The sequence below is a fragment of the Podarcis tiliguerta genome, assembly GCF_965153285.1.
Source record: "Podarcis tiliguerta genome assembly, chromosome: Z".
Taxonomy (NCBI): domain Eukaryota; kingdom Metazoa; phylum Chordata; class Lepidosauria; order Squamata; family Lacertidae; genus Podarcis; species Podarcis tiliguerta.
Window position 1 is genome coordinate 21,251,193 of NC_139553.1, and position 19,403 is coordinate 21,270,595.

The 19,403-nt window shown below is 42.7% G+C and overlaps 1 protein-coding gene across 1 annotated transcript; it reads left to right on the plus strand.

The window, feature by feature from the left end:
* Positions 1-2,221: 2,221 nt before the first annotated feature.
* Positions 2,222-17,336, plus strand: MAGT1 (magnesium transporter 1). The gene is made up of 10 exons (XM_083423963.1): positions 2,222-2,394; positions 3,757-3,926; positions 4,789-4,906; positions 5,320-5,460; positions 6,540-6,680; positions 8,123-8,212; positions 12,033-12,096; positions 13,032-13,106; positions 13,928-14,018; positions 14,892-17,336. Exons 1-10 carry the CDS (start codon positions 2,311-2,313, stop codon positions 14,905-14,907), a joined length of 990 nt encoding a protein of 329 aa, XP_083280089.1. The 5' UTR covers positions 2,222-2,310; the 3' UTR covers positions 14,908-17,336.
* Positions 17,337-19,403: the final 2,067 nt, after the last annotated feature.

Consider the following 19,403-nt stretch of genomic DNA (forward strand, 5'->3'; position numbering starts at 1 on the left):
GGAGTGGGCTGGCTGGCGAGGTCCCCTAAATTTAATATTATTATTATTATTATTAATAATAATAATAATAATAATAATAATAATAATTTTTATTTATACCCCGCCCTCCCCAGCCAAGGCCGGGCTGAGGGTGGCTAACAAGCAATAATAAAAACAAGTTGAATGATTACAACTTAAAAACAAAATTAAAATACAACATTAAAATATTGAAACATCAAAATATTAAAATGTAGCCTCATCGCAGGAGGAGAAAGGAAAAGAAAAAAGAGAGGGGAGGAGGGAATCAACTTGGCTCCAAGCCAAAGGCCAGGCGGAACAAGTCTGTCTTACAGGCCCTGCGGAAAGAAATTAGATCCTGCAGGGCCCTGGTCTCATGAGGCAGAGCGTTCCACCAGGCCGGAGCCAGAGTTGAAAAGGCCCTGGCTCTGGTTGAGGCTAATCTAACTTCCTTAGGGCCCGGGACCACTAGGGTGTTGCTATTTATGGACCTTGAGGCTCTCCGTGGGGCATACCAGGAGAGGCGGTCCCGTAGGTACGAGGGTCCTAGGCCGTGAATGGCTTTAAAGGTCAAAAGCAGCACCTTAAATCTGACCGTGTACTGTACCAGGAGCCAGTGCAGCTGGAAAAGCACTGGGTGAATATGCTCCCATGGCAGAGACCCCGTGAGGAGCCTCGCTGCAGCATTCTGTACCCGCTGGAGTTTCTGGGACAGCTTCAAGGGCAGCCCCGCGTAGAGCGAATTACAGTAGTCAAACCTGGAGATGACCGTCGCATGGATCACTGTGGCCAGGTCGGGGCGGGAAAGGTAAGGGACCAATCGCTTGATGCGGCAAAGGTGGAAAAGTGTTGCCTTAGCTGTTGCTGTAACCTGCGCCTCCATGGAAAGGGAGGCATCAAGGATTACACCCAAACTCTTAACGGAAGGCAATGGCACTAATTGGGCCCTCGCAAGAGAAGGGAGTTGGTCCCTCATCCCCATGCCATCCCGACCCAGCCATAGGACCTCTTCAAAGGATTTACCATAGTTTGAATCGGCTCCCACGAAACCATCCAGCCACAGCTTCCAAGCATCTGATCAGTGTGTTCGGGGCCAAGTCGGTGTGGCCATCCATCAGCAGATAGAGCTGAGTGTCATCAGCATATTGGTGACAGCCCAGCCCAAAGCTCTGGATAATCTGGTCAAGGAGGCGCATAAAGATGTTAAAAAGCATCGGGGAGAGATTGCGCCCTGCGGCACTCCACACACCAAGGAGTGGCGCGATGACATTTCCTTCCCTAGTGCCACCCTGTCCCCGACCAGAGATAAAAGAGCACAGTTACGGGCTATGCCTTGTATCCCCACGTCAGCGAGGCAGTGGTCCAGAAGATCATGATTGACCATGTCAAAGGCTGCTGACAAATCTAAAAGGATCAGCAGTTCTGACCCGCCTCGATCCAGTTGTCTACGGAGATCATCTATATGGGCAACCAGAGCCGTCTCGGTCTCGAAACCAGGAGGTTTTAGAGGCTTTTATGATTGCCTGGCTTTCAGTTTATTGTTTATTAGAAAATTGCATTTTAATATTAAATTGCATTTTATTCCTTTTTGAATATGGTGGTATAAACATGTTTTACATAAATAGGTAAAATGATCATTAACGTAGTCAATGCAAGTTTTAATCTACTTTTACTTTTACTCTATTGCTATTTTAACTTTTAAAAAGTCTTACACTATTATTGCTGTTAATTATTCCTATTGATAATTTTATTGTTTTATAATTTTCATAAACCAGTTTCGGGGTTTTTTAATTTAAAAAATGGTGCATAAATTTTATGAAATAAATAATAGTTAACAATTAATAAACAACTTGTCTTTTAAAATTGACGCATCCCTCTAACCCCTCCCTGTTACCCCTCCCTTTGGGGGCTGCTGAGCGCAAAGTCCTCCCGTCTGGCGCAGAAGCCAGAGACAGGCTGTGCGGGCTGCCTGTCAGTCCGCACGAAGTCCACCCAACCGGTCTCTGGCGGCCAATCATATCGCAACAGCTTACCCCATTCTCATTTGTCAACGGGAGTCTGACGCGTCCTTCCTACTCCCCCCGTCCCCCCCCTAACTCCTTTCTCCTCCACTTCCAGTCCAAAAAGTAAAAGTTCGGGTAGGGGCGGAGACTTAGTGAAAGAGGAAGAAGCGCAGGGGACCAATAGCTAGGCAGCGGAAGTTTCTTTCACCCAATCCGGTACTGGCCCGACGCGCGGCCTGTCCTATGGGCGCCGGGCTGCCCGTGAGTGGCTTTTCTGCCTGTCGCTGAAGGAAGGGAGGCCGGTTCAGTCATGGCGGCGTTTCTGAGGGTTCTGGCTCTGGCTTTCTTGGCCGTACTGGCCGGCTCCGGCGTCGGAGGGCAGAAGAAGAAGGAGGTGAGTGGGGCTGGCTGGAGGAGGGCCGATGCGATCGCGATCCAGGCGCGGAGGAGGAGAGGGAGAGGGGCACACCGAGGTCATCCAACCGCCCACCTTTCTTACTCTCAGGGCCCAACTTACGGAGGCTCGCCAACAACTGTTTGCTAGGCCCGCAGTTATCCTAGAAAGAGCTGTGTGTGTGTGTGTGTGTGTGTGTGTGTGACGGACTACAGGGTTGCCGAGCATGTGCAGAGTGCCGCCGCCCCCCGCGCGCGCCTCAAGCACTTTGCATCGCTTAATCGTCTCCCACTGCAGTCCTGTGGGAGTCTTCGCCCCCCTCAGGCTGCTGCTGCTAAGTTGCCGCCGCAGAGAGTTCCTTGGTGGAGAGATGGATTCATAACAAGGGATGACGATGATGAAGATTATAATGAATGAAAAAGTTGTTGGCTGCGCCTTCAGCTGCTTCCAGTTACACTGCAATAGGATACGTTTCGCCTAATTTATGCACGACCAGGCTGCAGCTAGATTTTAGCAAGAGATACCTAGAAGAGGGCGCGTTTTCCTGTCACGTAAGGTAAACGACGGGCGCTGCCTGCGCTGAGGAGGAGGATCCGACGGTTATGACTCTTAGTCAGGCAGTAAATGGCAGATGATGAGGGAGAAAACTGAGAATGGGGCAGCATCTAAAGGTGCCTTGGCATGTCTATGCAGACCGTATGTTGTGTGGCCAAGTTCATGGAATCAAAGGCTTGTTGCTGGTTGCATTATCTGAATGCTGTGAACAAGCCTAGTGTACTCCATATAATCTGGACATCTTCCGTGGCCTCTGACCACAGGCTGATGGGAGTTGTAGTCTGCCAACATCTGTAGGACACGAAGTTGCAAGCAGCACTGAGGAAGTGAATATTCACCTTGATTTATCAGTGCTAGTTGCTGTAAAGAAATGGTACTGGGAAGGAGATGAAATGATAACATACTGGAAAGGCTAAAGAGAAGACATAAGTATTCCATTCTCGGTCTCCCAACACAGCTTAGGAGCTGGGTCATAGAATCATAGAATCATAGAGTTGGAAGAGACCACAAGGGCCATCGAGTCCAACCCCCTGCCAAGCAGGAAACCCCATCAGAGCACTCCTGACATATGGTTGTCAAGCCTCTGCTTAAAGACCTCCAAAGAAGGAGACTCCACTCCTTGGCAGCAAATTCCACTGTCGAACAGCTCTGTTGATTCTGGGTCTGATTCTGGGATCATGCAGCTAATACATTATTATTATTTTAATGTCATGCATGGTTGTTCAGATTAAGCTGTAGCAGCTTAGACTCCTTGTAGAAGACTTGTTTAACAGAAACTGTTTTCTTCTTTCCAATTTTATATTTTAGATGGTTCTTTCAGAAAAAGTGAACCAGCTGATGGAATGGGCTAGCAAACGGTCGGTAATTCGACTGAACGGTGATAAATTTCGTCGTCTTATAAAGGCACCACCAAGAAACTACTCTGTGATTGTTATGTTCACTGCGCTTCAGCCTCACAGACAATGTGTTGTGTGCAAGTATGGATTTAAATTACTTGAAAATTCATTATTACAGAAAACCTTGTATGCTTTTTTGTGTCACAGTATTTCTCCTTTGTTTTATCCTTTTTACTTCAAACTTATTCTGTTGTACTCAAGGGAAAAGCACCATGCTAGCATTCAAAAAATCAGGTGTACCAAAAGATTGTTGAAGTAGCAATTAATCATTGTGATATTTTGAAAATAATTCTTTTAGAAATGATATAAAGTCATACACAGGCAGTTGCTTTTTAAGTTAAAAGTACTATACCTGCTTCTTATTAAGAGAATTTGACAGAAAGAATGTCTCTTCAAACAATTCATGTAGGTATTGTGCTTGCTAAACCTTATTCAAGCACCTGATTCACAGACCATCATCTTTAATTGACTTAGCATTTGGCATCAGAGACTTAAATTCTACCTGCGCACCTCTGAAGTGCCAACCGTAACTGGTTTAGCATTTAGCTAAACCACGCCTGGAGTGCCATCTGTTCTCAAATTATAAAAATATTCTCAAAGAAATGCTCATTGACGTGAGGGATCCAGCTAAAGACATTATTTATTGGTACTACATTAGCTGAGACTGAGGGATGTTGGTCTTTGAATCCTACTATATAAAAGGCTTTCTCCAAAGAAAGCAAAATTGCAACTTTGTGGGAACGCCAGGAAGTATATGCATCCCTGTCAGTTCAGATGCTGTTCTTTTGTAGTGGTGACTTGTGGCTGCATGATCATTGCTGCTGTTCAGGTTTCTTCTTACAGCTAGTGTGAAAGTGTGGGCTTACGTTCTTCTGATGGGCTAAATGCTTTTAAATCTTGACATGGTTAGATGCTTGAACAGCACTTTCTTACATTTTTGTAGGCAAGCTGATGAAGAATATCAGATTCTGGCAAACTCATGGCGGTACTCAAGTGCATTCACAAACAGGATCTTTTTTGCCATGGTTGATTTCGATGAAGGCTCTGATGTATTTCAAATGGTAATGTGCTTCTTGCGTAGTTATACTTGTGGAGTAGGATTAAGAAAAAAATGTGCATTACTGTTTTGTTATTAAAAACAGTTTATACTTTCTGGGGCATCAGTAACATAAACATACTTAATATTACTTTAATATTTAGGATTGCACATTAAGTAATAACTTGCTTCTTCAGAGCATTTCAAACTAAGTGGAGTGGGAGGGAAGAAATAAGCTTTTCTGGTAACCTGTAGTACAACTACTGGTATTTATGTGAGACAGTGGAGTTTGCAACATAGACCCGTGTGTCTTGGTTCACAAGTTATGCCTGGATAACTTCAGAATCTGAGCTCCATTTCAGAGCATGGATTTTAGGTAGCAGCTCAACAGACAATTTGAGTGACAGTACATTTCTTTGTGTTTCTTAAAAAATACAGCTCAACATGAACTCTGCTCCAACCTTCATTAATTTCCCACCAAAAGGGAAACCGAAAAAAGGTGACACATACGAACTGCAAGTACGAGGTTTTGCTGCTGAACAGCTAGCCCGTTGGGTTGCTGATAGAACTGATGTCAATGTAAGTAAAGGCCAGACTTCAACTTCTATGCAGTGTTTTCCTTCTAACTGTAATATAAAGAAATATATTATTGTTCTGTTGCCTCAAATAGCAGGACTGCCACACGAAGAGAACAAGTTCATGAGCACTTGTCCATCTTTTCCACCATATGCATACACTCAATACAATTATTTCTCTTAAACCAGAACAGTTTACTTAATCTTATTTTGGTGCTCTATTAAATCATGTTTTCCATGGTGGATGGAGAAAGGGTCGGTGGGTTGAACTGTTAGATATTTTTATGGAGAGGCAATTTTGTTATTTCCTGTGTTTCCCAGTTGTCACGAGCATCCTGGTAAAACTGCTAGTGATTGGAGTGTCTTTTTAAAAATACTTCTGGTATATTCTCAGGTCACTTTTCAAATTATTTTCAGGGCATTCTAAAATCTAGCAACAACCCTTTGCTATGGTTTTTGTATTATTTTTGCAGCTTTATCCTATCCTTAATCCTATATTATCTGGGAGTAAGGCCACTGTGTTCGGTGGGAATTGTTTCCACATAAGTGTGCATGTAATAAATGCAGCTTTAAATTGTTTAAAGGTTCTTATTAGAGATCTGTGGGCATCTGCACAATTTACCTGTAAGGTAAGATTGACTGCAACTTGGAGCAGGAATACCTCAGTGGTGCATCTCAGTTTGAAATGCTCACTTCATTGTGGTCTAGTATACTCCGTGCTATTTCTGAGGTTTTGTACACAAGATGAAACATTTTCTTTTTAAAGCAGATGTTTTTGTAATGTGCTTCCTGGCTATAGTTTAATTGTAACCTACTTTGAGGTAGCTTATGAGAACAACAGAGTGTAATGTAATTAAAATATTGAAATTATTTGTATACTTCAGTGTTACTTCTCAAAAGCAATTTTCCGTATGGAACACTTTAGATTTTTTTTTTTAGAAGTTGAAGTAGCTTTGCTGCATTCTCAAAAACTTACCTATCCCTCTAGTAGTAAAACTGTTCAGGAATTATTGGTGCCTATATATTTTTGTACAGAATTCTTCCAGTTTGCTTTAATGTGCAAACTGTTTTTGACTTTCATAGATCCGTGTGATAAGGCCTCCAAACTATGCTGGGCCCTTGATGTTGGGGCTGCTCCTCGCTGTTATTGGTGGCCTTGTGTACTTAAGAAGAAGCAACCTGGATTTTCTGTATAACAAGACAGGCTGGGCTTTTGCTGCTTTGGTAAGCAAATTATGTTTTAACCACTTTGTTTCCTCTTTTTTCCCCTGGATCCCTTTCCCAACCTTCCTCATCACTTGGCCTATTCTTTGCATGCATCTACTGTGATCTGGCTGTATTGTTTTTCAGTTTAAAAAACAGATTGTCATTCTGGTTTTTAGTAACAGTTTCTTTTCCACTGATTCAGATGGAAGGGCTGCTGTATCTTGTCCCCCATTCCTGTCAGCATCCCCCTTGAGCCAGTTCCACCAACTGGACTCAACCACTTCAGCCACAACTGGGCTAGGCAAGCTGGGTAGCACTTCCAGAGACCACCTTCTGCACAGGAACAGGTCAAAGTGCTGTGGACTCACAGCTTAGAGTTGTGAGCACCGGATTCACTCCAACAAGAAGACAATCATCGCACAGCAGAGTATAGCATAGCATAAACAACTCGGAGAGCAGCTCTGTAGAATATCTTCTTTATTCTATCTACAACGATAATACACAACTATATACACAGCTAAATGAGGTCTAAACGAAAAATGCTGAACTGCACTGAGTGTCTGCAGCTGCTCTTAGCAGCAACCTTATCTATACACACGATCTCTCTCTAACACTCAGTCTCTCTCTCTCTCTCTCTCTCTCTCTCTTTGATGTGAGGCTGGAGCGAAATCAATAGAGAGCAGAAAATCACCCCTCCTCTCTGGAGAATCAGCAGATTCTTGGATATGGGAGGGGTGAAATCTCCTCAATTCCAGGGGAGTATTAGCAAACAGGATGGCTTGGGATCCTGAAGATCCACTGCCATTTCTAGAAAATCCCTTCTTGTTCTCTCCAGCGTCAGAGTTCTGATATCAGAGTGATAATGGCTGTGGACCTTTCTGCAGCTTCATAGAGCAGGTATATGAGGTCAGATCTTTTTGTCTGAGGTTGAACCTCTCTGTCCTTTGAGAGGGAAATCAGGAGAATACTATTCTTCCCCCACTCCCACCCCTAAGATTGTGGCAAAATGTTTTTTGTTTGCTTGTTTGTAAATTGTTGTGAGTTTACATTTTAAAGGAAATAAAATAGCTTCATTCCCTTAGTGGGAGCTCTTTTATTTGAGGAAAGATGCAATTGTGAAATTACTGTTTTCTGTTGGATTAAAAAAAGGGTTTTAATTGCTTTGCTTGGGGCATGTTCAGTATTGGCAGCCACTTGTGGGCAGGATGCTCTTGGCTATGTCACATGATTGTGTAATATGCAATCATGATGTGGGCATAAATGAAATATAAACTCGTTTTGAGGATTCAACTAGGACACAGGCTCAGAATTTATCTGAAATTTAAAGCTGTGGGGAAATAGTGGAAACAAATTAATGATCAGTATTGTTTGAGGTCACTTAAAAGGTGAGCAATGTTTGAATCAGGGATGTCTTTCTTGGTGCTTACAAGTTTACTGATTTCTCAACGTGTTGTTTCCAGTGTTTCGTTCTGGCAATGACATCAGGGCAAATGTGGAATCACATCAGAGGGCCACCATATGCTCATAAGAATCCCCATACAGGTCAAGTGGTAAGTGATCATTTAAAAAACAAACAAACATCAAAACTCCAGTATAACTTTTTAAATATGTTAACATGTCTTTCAGCATATACTCCCCTTCCAAGTTCATTTGTAAAAATCTAAAATACATGAAAATACAACCCCCATCCCATAAAAGCAGCAGCTACTAAGTATTTTTTCATGTGTCAAAGTGTCAAACAACTCAACCACAGACTTCAATTAATGTTTCTCGAGAGGCTTTCTAAGGACCAGCAGAGTGTCTCTCTGGTTCCAAAGAGTTCCAGAGATTCCTACCCTGGGAGAAAGCACTATTCCTTGCACTCACACAATTTAATAGCTCTTGCTTGATGGACCAGAGAGCAGGGCTCCTGCTTGGGCAGGCTCATACAGGTATAGGTGGTCCTTTAGACAACATAGTCACCAACGATTTAGGGTTCTAAAGGCCACAACCAGCTTTGAATTGAGTCCAGAAGCAGAGGGGTTGTCAGTGTAACTGATACAGGATAGGTGTATTCAGAACAGGAGGTACAGAATATGTAACAGATACAGAACAGGAGTATTCAGAATAGGTGATACATTTTTTACTGAAGTGTGTAGATTATTGTAGCTAGTGTACATTTCTCTCCTCCTGAATCTCTTTTTGCCACACTCTGCCTGTTAAAGAGGTCCCTGATTAGGCATATTTCTTCCTTCAATTTATTGTTAAAGGTTCTGTCTTTCATACCTGTAGGCCTCTTAAATGTGAAACTGAGAGTTTCTAGGCTGTGCTAACAGTGAAAATATTGTGGTTATTTTAAGCAACATTTCATTGCTTTCGGATTCTCACAAACTGTTGGTCACAGTAATGCTTCTAAATCTCGCATTTTCAGTTTTAAAAATATATACGTTTTTGCCTCCTATTTACTTTCACTACATACTGTTCAATTCAAAATTTATGTATCCTGTATTTGTTTGCATTCAACTTGGTTTTGCTCAGAGTTGACCCACTGAAATTAAGGAACGTGATTAAATTATGCCCATTAATTTCAATGAGTAAGACTGAGTTCAGTGCCACCCCATGTTTAGTAAAAGTGCAGAAGCACATTGAATTGAGTTTTCTGTTTGAAAACTTGCAAAGGTTTAACATGGGGACCTTCGTTATAAGTCTGCTTTAAACCTTGATCAGGAGAGTTCTGTAGTTATTTTGGCACATGGCTTGCAATCAGAGCTCCTGCATGAAGCAGGATTGCCCTCTGTCTCCCCTGCTTTTTGTGCTGGCCCAGATGTTTAGCAAGTTGCTGCGAGTTTTAATCTGCCACCACATCTCTACTTATTTAGATTCATACCAAGAATGATTGAAGACTGGAATTTTTTAAAATTGGCAAAACATGATTCTAACATTTATACATATATACAATGAAAGCCTTGTTTGCCACACAGAGTATTATTTCAATTGACTTCACAAGGGGGTGAGGCAGTACGTAATATTGGATGGCGTTACACCATGTGACCTCTGCACAGTGATATCATGAACTGGCTGGCTGAAGGGGAGTGGTGGGTGGCACCAGCCGGGGAACCCCCAATGGAAACCCCAGAGCAGGAAGGCTCAAAGCCAGGGGATTGGTGGTGGGATGCTGAGGAGAGGTCAGGGGGAGAGGCTTGGAAGGAAGGCCTGGATGTTGAAGGTGCAACAGGGTTTAGTGAGTAGGAAGTGTTGGTGACAGGGAGCAGTTCAGACTCCGAGGCTGAAGCAGAGGATGGGGGTCAAGAGGCTGCTGAAGAATCCAGGGACTCGCCCTCTTCTGCTGTGACAAGCTCCCCTCCTTCTTGGTCCCCAAGCACCGATACTTGCTGAGTTGTATAAAGTTAAACTGACTAAAGAGTTAACTTCACTAACAATGAAGCCTTGCGTCTTTCGTATTGACTTGCATCTGACTCTGGCCCTGACAAGTATGAAGTGTGATCACATCTTGTTATGTTCCAGGGACAGAACAAAAACATATATATCCGAAAACCCCTGGAACCACCCCTGCATGAGCAATTTTACCTCCCAGAGCTGGTGCACTGAACAGGTCTTGCCCCCCACAAACAAGGCAGAGCGCTTTTATGCTCTCCTATTTGCATACTGGGCTCTGGGAGGCTCTCTTGTTGCTTCTGGGAGGCTCTCACAAGATCTGAGTTCCCACAAGATCTTGTGAGAGCCTCCCAGAGCTTGGTAAGCAAGGTGGAGAGCTTAAAAGTTATTTGTGTGCCAGGAAAACCCAGAACAAAAGGAGCTTTTAAGCTCTCCAACTTGCATGCAATTAATTTGCAGGCTTACAACTTGCCAGCTTTCAGCTACAGAGGTTGAAAGTGTGCTAGTTAATTGTGTGCAAGATGTGATCATACGGTATTACTAGTAATCCAGGGATTGGACCAGCTGCGTGGATACAAATCAAATGTATTGTGAATTGTAGTTCCTATAGGAAAAATCCATTTAGGCAGTTTTGGAAAAACGCTTATTCAGACATTAAAAATCCGTTTTTGGCATCCTATTTTTGGATTTGGAGGTGGTGGTACCCTCCAATTTTCTCACTGGCGTTTCATCTGGTTAGAGGGGAAACCCAAGGAACTTCTATAATCTTTGGTTTACTCTTATTTCTTAGGTCAACAAAGGAACATGGATATAGGCCTCTGAAAACACATGGAAAGGCATTTTAATATAATTAGACAGGGACCAACCGACCCATATGCTCATTTTCAATGGGTATCATTGGGGCACTTTGTATGGTAGGGGGAAGAGGTATAATTTTAATTTAAGTTAATTTCTTATTTATGCAAAACCGATAACATTTTTTTAAAAAAACAGCTTCAGAAGCCAAACACTGACAGTAAATTCATCTGAATACACTTAAATGGAAGTTGCACACTTCTTAAAGGAAGATAAGGAGTGTGTGTTAGAAAGACCAGTAACCTTTTTAGTTGGGTCCTGTTGCTCCTTTGCATATCTTAGGGAGAAAGTGAAACTGCATTCCTTGGAAGCAAATCTTTTATGCAGTTTTGTTAGTTGTCATCTTTAAAGTGCATATATGCATTTCATAAACCAACTGGATAGATTTCCCTTTTGCTGGGAGGTGAGGTATTTTGGGTTATGGCTCCAACTTCTGGTCAAGGCAGGTGCAAACACTTTGGAAAAAGGCTATAACAACCATGATGCTGCAGTAAGCAATGGTTCCCAGGGGGTCTGTGGCACCATTCACATAACAAAAAGTACTATAGAGAGAGCAAAATTTTCAAAACTAGGGGTCCATGGCTTGGCTTTTGAAACAAAAGGGGTCCACAGAACTTAAGTAATTGGGAACCTCTAGTTCGCTCCTCTCTTGGTCCGATTAGGTACAATTGCTTCTCTCTGACTCTCTCTTTGGCTCTTGGGTAGATGGACTTGCTGAAAGAGTGCTCTTCCTTGCTTTTTGAGACTGTTACAGGTGACAGTAACAATGCAGTCTCTAGTCTAGGAGGACTGGGCTATTCGCTTTGTAGGTTAAAGCCAGCATTTTAAATGTAGAAAGCAATCACTGTTAAACATCCTGAAATATTGTTGTAGTTCCTGACAAGGGATGGACCATCGCATGGAGCATTAGCTGACCTGAGAAGGCAGGTACCACAGTAATATGCTCTAGGAATATCTACTGATTGGAACAGTTTTGCAGTCAGCAGAATCCCTTTTAAGTAAGTCTGGAGACTGAGTGAACCTGGCTTTTCATCCCCATGTAGATCTGTGTGTGAGCATGTGCAAATTTAGATCAGGAATCTTATAATCAAATATGAAATAATCAAAACTGCATATATTTTTTTAACCCTTTTCTTGCAGAGCTATATCCATGGGAGCAGTCAAGCTCAATTTGTTGCTGAAACACACATTGTTCTGTTGTTTAGTATCCTTCTTAACAACAAATGCTTAAGCTTGAAAGCCTTTCGACCAGATCTAGCCAAAGTTTCCAGGGGTTTGCATCGGTGACTTTGCAACCTTCTAAAGAAATCATTGATCAGATCAAGCAAGTAGTTGCTGAATTCTGATCCCAGTCAGGTGTGGAAAACCATTGTAACTGCTAGATTTTCATATAGGTGGTAGCCAACTACGTTAAGAGTAGACTCAGTGAAATGAATACTGTAGATCTAAATGTGTGTCCATTATTTTCAGTGGCTCCTCTCTCAGTAGGATTGCTGTTATTTTTAAGGACAGACATGCTTAGGATGTTTGTACTTTTACCTCTTGTTATAAACGTTCCTGGGGGTTATCTGTATAAGTTTAAGCTTTTAATTGTAACTTTAAAGCGGCACAGACTGTGCATTTCCCTCTCTATGCTTCTTGAGTTTGTTTCTGTTAGTACAAACTGAAAATGGCATTGCTTGTGAAGTGGTTTGTAATCCATGAAAGCTTTTGACTCAATAAGTTTGTCTTTATAAACTGCTTTGAATTATTTGATTTGGTTAACATTGTGTAACTTATGCTGCCCGCCCCATCCCTAATTCAGTGATTTCCCCCTCCAGCTCCCCTCACTACTGTCTCTTGCTTCCAATTGTGCATAAAAGATAACAAGTCAGGTGGGGTGGGCGGGAATCTAGCAAGGTTTTGAGAATGCAGAGACCTAAAACATAATGACTCTTACCCTTCCTCCTTTTTTCTGTAGTTCAACCCAGAATGCTAGGACAAGGTTGCTGAGTTCAAACTTGGCTCAGTCTTGCAAACTCTGCAACTACAGCAAAAATTAGAATTTTTCTAAATGCATAGCATTAAGAAACTGGATAGGAATGTGTCGTACTTTTGTTCATCCTGTTGAAGTGGTTTAGCCTTAAACAGCTTTCTCAGATGCTGGTGTTACTCTTGGGATGGTGCTCCTGCATGAAGCTGCAACTTCTGACCTGGAGGTAATGAAGAGAAAAAGTAAGTAGCAGATTTCGCATCACCTGGCAGGGATGGTAATGTTGGGTTGCAGCGCCATCTTCTGGTCAATCCTGACACCACAGCATTCCCCTTCCTTCCTTCCTTCCTTCCTTCCTTCCTTCCTTCCTTCCTTCCTGTGCCTGGAATGCAGTGTGCTTGTATTTTTAAACAGGGAATGTCAGGATGGGGAAAGCAGGTGTGTGTGTGTCCATTAAAAAAAACTTTGGTACTTGGGAAAACTTTCCTCTGGCAGTTGTGTTGTCAGTAAGAATAGGTTTGTTACTTACTGCTGGTTTTCTAAGTTGTATGGCCTCTTTTGCTCCTTTTGAGAGTTTTCTCACAAATTAATTCAGTTGGAAGTGCAGTTAGACAATCTGCGTGGGTGGCGCTGTGGTCTAAACCACTGAGCCTAGGGCTTGCTGATCAGAAGGTTGGAGGTTCGAATCCCCACAACGGGGTGAGCTCCCGTTGTTCAGTCCCAGCTCCTGCCCACCTAGCAGTTCGAAAGCACGTCAAAGTGCAAGTAGATAAATAGGTACCGCTCCAGTGGGAAGGTAAACGGCATTTCTGTGAGCTGCTCTGGTTCACCAGAAGTGGTTTAGTCATGCTGGTCGCATGACCCGGAAGCTGTCTTCGGACAAATGCCGTCTCCCTTGGCCTATAGAATGAGATGAGCATGCAACCCCAGAGTCGTCCGCGACTGGACCCTAACAGTCAGGGGTACCTTTACCTTTAAGCATTCTTTAAATTTCAGTTTCATGATTGATTATTTTCATGCTGTTTTGGCAAGCTGACTTCATATTGTGATTTATTTCCTGCAGTAATGTGTATGGCTGGCATCGGTTTGGTGGTCGTGTTCTTCAGTTGGCTGCTGTCAATATTTAGATCTAAGTACCATGGCTATCCATACAGGTATGTATTTTTTGCTATTTAAAATCCCTTTATCCCAATAAATAGCTTTTTAATAGTATTTTGACATCAAGCTTCCCTGAAAAAAAATTGCATAGTTTGTTTGTTTGGATAGTTCCAAACTATTAATAATACTTAGAGAACACTGAACATGGTGTCACTTTTTTCCTTAATGATGTTTTATGAAGTAACACTAATGTCTCAACAAATGAAGCTGATCTGTAGAAAACGTAACTTGAAAAAAGAGACATTGCACATACTTTAGTAAACCAAGAAATATTTAATAAAAAAATACATTTAAATAAATAAATTGATGTTTTATGAAGAATATGAATTAGACTGATTTTTTTAAAACAAGCAAATTAGAAGATAAATAAACCAGATCAAGGGACGCAAGCATGGCCACTCAGAATGCACAATGCAGTACATCACAGGGCTAAAACCACAGGGGGGAATCTTTATTTTATAACCAGACAAAAGACTACCTTTTCTGTTTTGTGATTAAAGAAAAAACATACTTTGTAACTTGGGAAGTATTTGGACAAGTCTCTAAAATATGTTAGGCCTACATGCGGTATACAAATGGCATGCACAGGTTCCTGCCTGCAGAGAGATTGTCTAAGTGGGACTTGGAAGGAGAGGACCCTGAGCTAGAAATCATCAGCTGCTGTTCTGTTGGCATGTTTTCTGTCACACTTCCCAAATGATGCCAACTAAAATTTAAATGCAGCATATTCTGATGCCAAGTACATTTTACATTTCTCTAAAATCAGTGGGTGTTCAATTTGAGTCTTTAGGATTTGTGAGCAATAATTGCTTATTTTGATTTGGTAACCTAAAAAGTGTGTGTTCTCTCTCTCTCTCTCTCTCTCTCAGCTTCCTAATGAGCTAAAGAATGTTGCATCTCTGCTGTTTTCCTGAAGCGTGAAATATGTGGACCATGCTACCTCCATTTGAAATGAATAGGAATGAGAGTGTTGCACACCAAACCAAAGATGTCAAGTGCCTTGACAATTTGCCCTAAAAGTCATGGGGAGTACAGTGGTACCTCGGGTTAAGTACTTAATTCGTTCCGGAGGTCCGTTCTTAACCTGAAACTGTTCTTAACCTGAAGCACCACTTTAGCTCATGGGGCCTCCTGCTGCTGCCGCACTGCCGGAGCACGATTTCTGTTCTCATCCTGAAGCAAAGTTCTTAACCTGAGGTATTATTTCTGGGTTAGCGGAGTCTATAACCTGAAGCGTATGTAACCCGAGGTACCACTGTATTAAGATACATGCTCTTTTCGCCATTTAATTTAAGTCTAGTATAATTTTGCATCTGGGTTCCTTGTTTCTGATTAGTTTAAAAGAAAACTAAATTTTAATTCTCAGGCGACAGTCCAAAGACCCTCTTTTAGGCAGATGTTAGTGCCTCTGTGTTATGCATAGAGACACCCTGATAATCACAGTTACCACCACTTGGAGCTTCATGAACTACTGGACTTAATCATAGTTCCCCTGCGTTTCAGGGTGGCTTTTAGCAGGGTGGGGGGTGGGGAGCACAGGGAGGGCTGCTTTGACAAGGGAGGTGCCCCAAAACAGTACAGTGTGCATGTGCAGCTTTCCATGCAGTCTTTTGGGCTGTGGCTTTAACTGTTATATACACTGCATTGTATTTCTGGCACCTACAAGAACTTTAAATTGTGCCCATATTTTTCTCCCCCTATTGCAAAGGACTCATTGCAGATGCATTCAGTAGGTCCCTCTTTGTAAGGCAGATGTTCAGCTTCCAAGTGATCTGATTCTATGTTGGGCAAAAGATTCCTGCATTGCAGGGGGTTGGACTAGATGATCGTCATGGTCCCTTCCAATTCTATGATTCTGTGATGACATTTTTAACCTCGGTTTCTGTGCAACATGTTCCAATGCAGAGCCAAGTGGGAAGAGAAGTTGACTCCTTTTTTTTTTTAAGTACATAACTTGAAAGTGACTTCCATAAGCCTTTCTCTCTCTCTCTCAAACCCTGGGAGTATCTTTCAGTAATACTGCTGTCATAATTATGAGGGGGGGGCCGGTTGCATTCATTCGCGTTGTAATCTACACTAGGAACTCCTTCAGTACAGTGCATCGTCTTCTTAGTCCATGCACAGTTCAAATGCTACCAGAAAGTGTTTTCTGATGTTTTCTGTCATGTGGGCTTGTAGCCCCAGCAGACCTTTGTTCAATAAAGAAGCATCCTCAACAATTTGTGTTAAAAGGTGCACAGCCCGTATCTGATTCTCTGTGCAGAGCAGCCTGTTGTATACACATTCACCCGCCAGACAAAGTCAGTGTGGTCAGCCTTGATAGTACCAATTCGCTATTGTGTTAGTCTCCCAAACAAGTGAATGGCGCTGTTAAAGCTATTCATATTGCCAACTTGCTATGAGCTGAAAATAAGGCCCTGTTCCAGTATATTAATGACATGCCTACTGTTCTAGGTGCTGTGTGTGTGTGTGTGGTTTGTCGTGCACAGAACTCTTCAGTGCATTTGACACTTGACTCACAGAGCAGTTTTCACATGGAAGCCTGTCTCTAGAAGTTGATTTCCATTGCCAGTTTGGGGCAACATCTCTTAAATCTGAACATATTGCATGCAGAATGCAGGGCAAAGCATCAAACATGTCAGTGCTTTTGCCATTGCCTTGTAATAATATTTCACTGCTTTTCTTTACCTCTGAATGCAGTGGAAAGGTGTGGGAGAGGTAAGATCCCAATATGTATAATGAATCTTAGTTGGTGATTGTAAGCTTTATAAGAAAGCCTCTGTTTCTTCTGCTTTTGCTGCTTTCCCCAGCTCCTTCCATGTTCAATGAAAATGATCTGCTTGGTTCTCATCCTGCAGTCCATGAGGATACTAGGAACTGGATCTAGAAGGAATCTTAAAAGGATTCTAGGAACTGTATTAATTTGGAACTTCTGCTTCTTGGCTTGATAACACTGTCTCCTTCAAGGCAGGCCTAATACTGGGTGTGATTGACGACATAGAACAAGAAAAACATAGTGCTTTTTCTCGAAGGGAGTGGGTATGGGGAAGGTAAGGGAAATTATGTTTCTCATTAAAAGTTGAATAGAGGTAACTACTACTATACTGAACAAAGTAGTTTTCTCTTATGCAAATTTGCTATATTTAATTATATTTCAAGTGCCTTAACACCATTAGTCTATTTTTTGATATTGACTCCATAAATATTTTTAAAAATGCATTTTTATACAGCTCACAGCATTCAGTTGTAGCATGGATATTGAAAGGCCTACAATGGATTTTGAACAACTTTCAATAAATATTTTACCTACCCCTGCTGTTGTGTTTCTGAACTTTATCACATCTCTAAAACATCATTTGTCGACTACAGTCCACTGTGATGTTTCCCCCTCTGCAAGCCTCAACTTGCTCCAAAGGCTGCACTTTGATAGAAAGATTTTTAGGTGCATTTGACTGAGATGATCTATATCATAAGTGGCCATCATCTAGCTCTATCACATTTGACTCTGACAAGCAATGTCTGCAGCAGTGATAACATTGTTAGTAGTAACACCATCCAGGACTTCATTCTGGAAAGGTCTGCAGAGTGATCATCCCACTTGCACATTGTACCATAAGATGCACCTAGTTATTAGAGGAGGGAATCAAGAAACAAGAAAGCAACGCAAAGCCTCTTGAGTGAAGAGGCAGAAGCACTTCAGCTGCGCTCAAGAGGCTTTGCGTGGCTATCCCTGAAGCCGGGAAAGCAAGAGGAATTGGTGCGCACCGATCCCTCTTGGTCTCCTGGCTTCAGGGATAGCTGCGCAGCCTGCATTTGCTCCGTAAGACGCACACACATTTCCCCTTACTTTTTAGGAGGGGAAAAGTGTGTCTTATGGAGCGAAAAATACCTTATTTATCGTTTGTTTATTTGATCTATATGCTACCCTTTATTGAAAGGTCCCAGGGCATTGTACAACATTAAGAACAAACTTTTCACAGTGTAATAATAATAACATAATACAGAGGATAATTATACACAGTATAATCATCATCATCATAACAGTCATAGTTCCCGCATTTAATAGACCATAGATTGAGAGGCTTTCCCTCATATTCTCCTACAGTAGTTGAACAGAGTGGAGGGATCACTAACACCAAGCCCTGGTAGCAGCAAGGCCCCTGAAGTCAGCTGTAGCCTGACTGTTGGGATTCCAGTCTGCTAACTTCCAGCAACAACAAAACCCAACGCCTTCATTGAACAGCATAAGCGATGGAGTGGGTTCCTACCAACCCACTTTGGGAACCATTGTGCTAACCACCTCTAAAGCGCTTCTCTGCCTTTGACAGTTGCAGAAGATGTGGTGTCCCTGCTAAGTCTTCATGCTACACACCTTCATCTGTTGCATAACCATGTGGCTTGCAGAGAATCCTATCTAGAACACGCAAGTTGACAACCTATCTAGCCTTAGGAACTTCTGACCACTGGCCATGTGGAAAGCTGCACCACTACGGCCTCCCCAGGGAATGTTGTTGGCATCTGTCGTGAGCAGGGGTCTGCAACCTAAGGTTCATGGGCCACAAGCAGCCCACGGGGGTCGTTTAAACAGTCCCGTAGCTGCCTGCTTGGCGAGTCCCCGTGTGCTGCACTAAACCAGCACAGTCCAAGGACTCGCTTTTGTAGTGCTGGAAATTGCACATGCGCAGACGTCGGAAATCGCGGGCACACGTGCTCATGCTCCGGCCCACAGACGGATCTCCGCTAGAGTGAACTGGCCCAGGCAAGGTAAACCTTGCCAAGCCCTGGTCTTGAGATACAATGGAAGAGTGCGTCTTTGGGGGTAAAGTCAAAGCAGTTGGAGAGACAGCACCTGACATGGCTGTAGAGACTGATACAGGAGAGGAAGGTTTTATTGCAGATGATGGCATCCGTTTTTGCTGAAAGACCACCTGAATATATGCTACCCACTGGCTTGTCGTGGGCTGGAAGGACCATATGAGAACTTTTCATCTCAGTTGTGTTTTGTTCAAGCAAATAAGGTCTTCCAGGGCTCTGGCCTATTTTGTTTTTCTGACCATGCTGTTTGGTCATGATTCACTTCAGGCTGTTTCCAACAGCTCAGCCCTGGGACTGTTTGCAGCAATTATATTTTGTAAATGTCAAGGTTGAGCTAAGCAGGTGTCTGAAGCGCATCCGAGACAAGGGATGCAAATTAGCTTCAGCTGAGCCAGGAAAGCCTTGTTGCTCAGGCAAAGCCCCAGACTCAACAGCGTATTTCTCTAGCACCTTCCTGTTGGAGAGGGTCCCCAAAGGTGGTCCAGAGCCCCAAAGAAGTGCATTGCTGGGATCGTGTAACAAGCAAAAGACCCCTCCTGTGCATAGGGAAACAAATATGAGCCCCA

Coding starts and splice junctions, on each gene's coding strand:
- MAGT1 (XM_083423963.1), top strand. CDS start 2,311: ATGGCGGCGTTTCTGAGGGTTCTGGCTCTGGCTTTCTTGGCCGTACTG. Junction 2,395..3,756: donor GAGGGCAGAAGAAGAAGGAG/GTGAGTGGGGCT, acceptor TTTATATTTTAG/ATGGTTCTTTCAGAAAAAGT. Junction 8,213..12,032: donor ATCCCCATACAGGTCAAGTG/GTAAGTGATCAT, acceptor CTTTTCTTGCAG/AGCTATATCCATGGGAGCAG.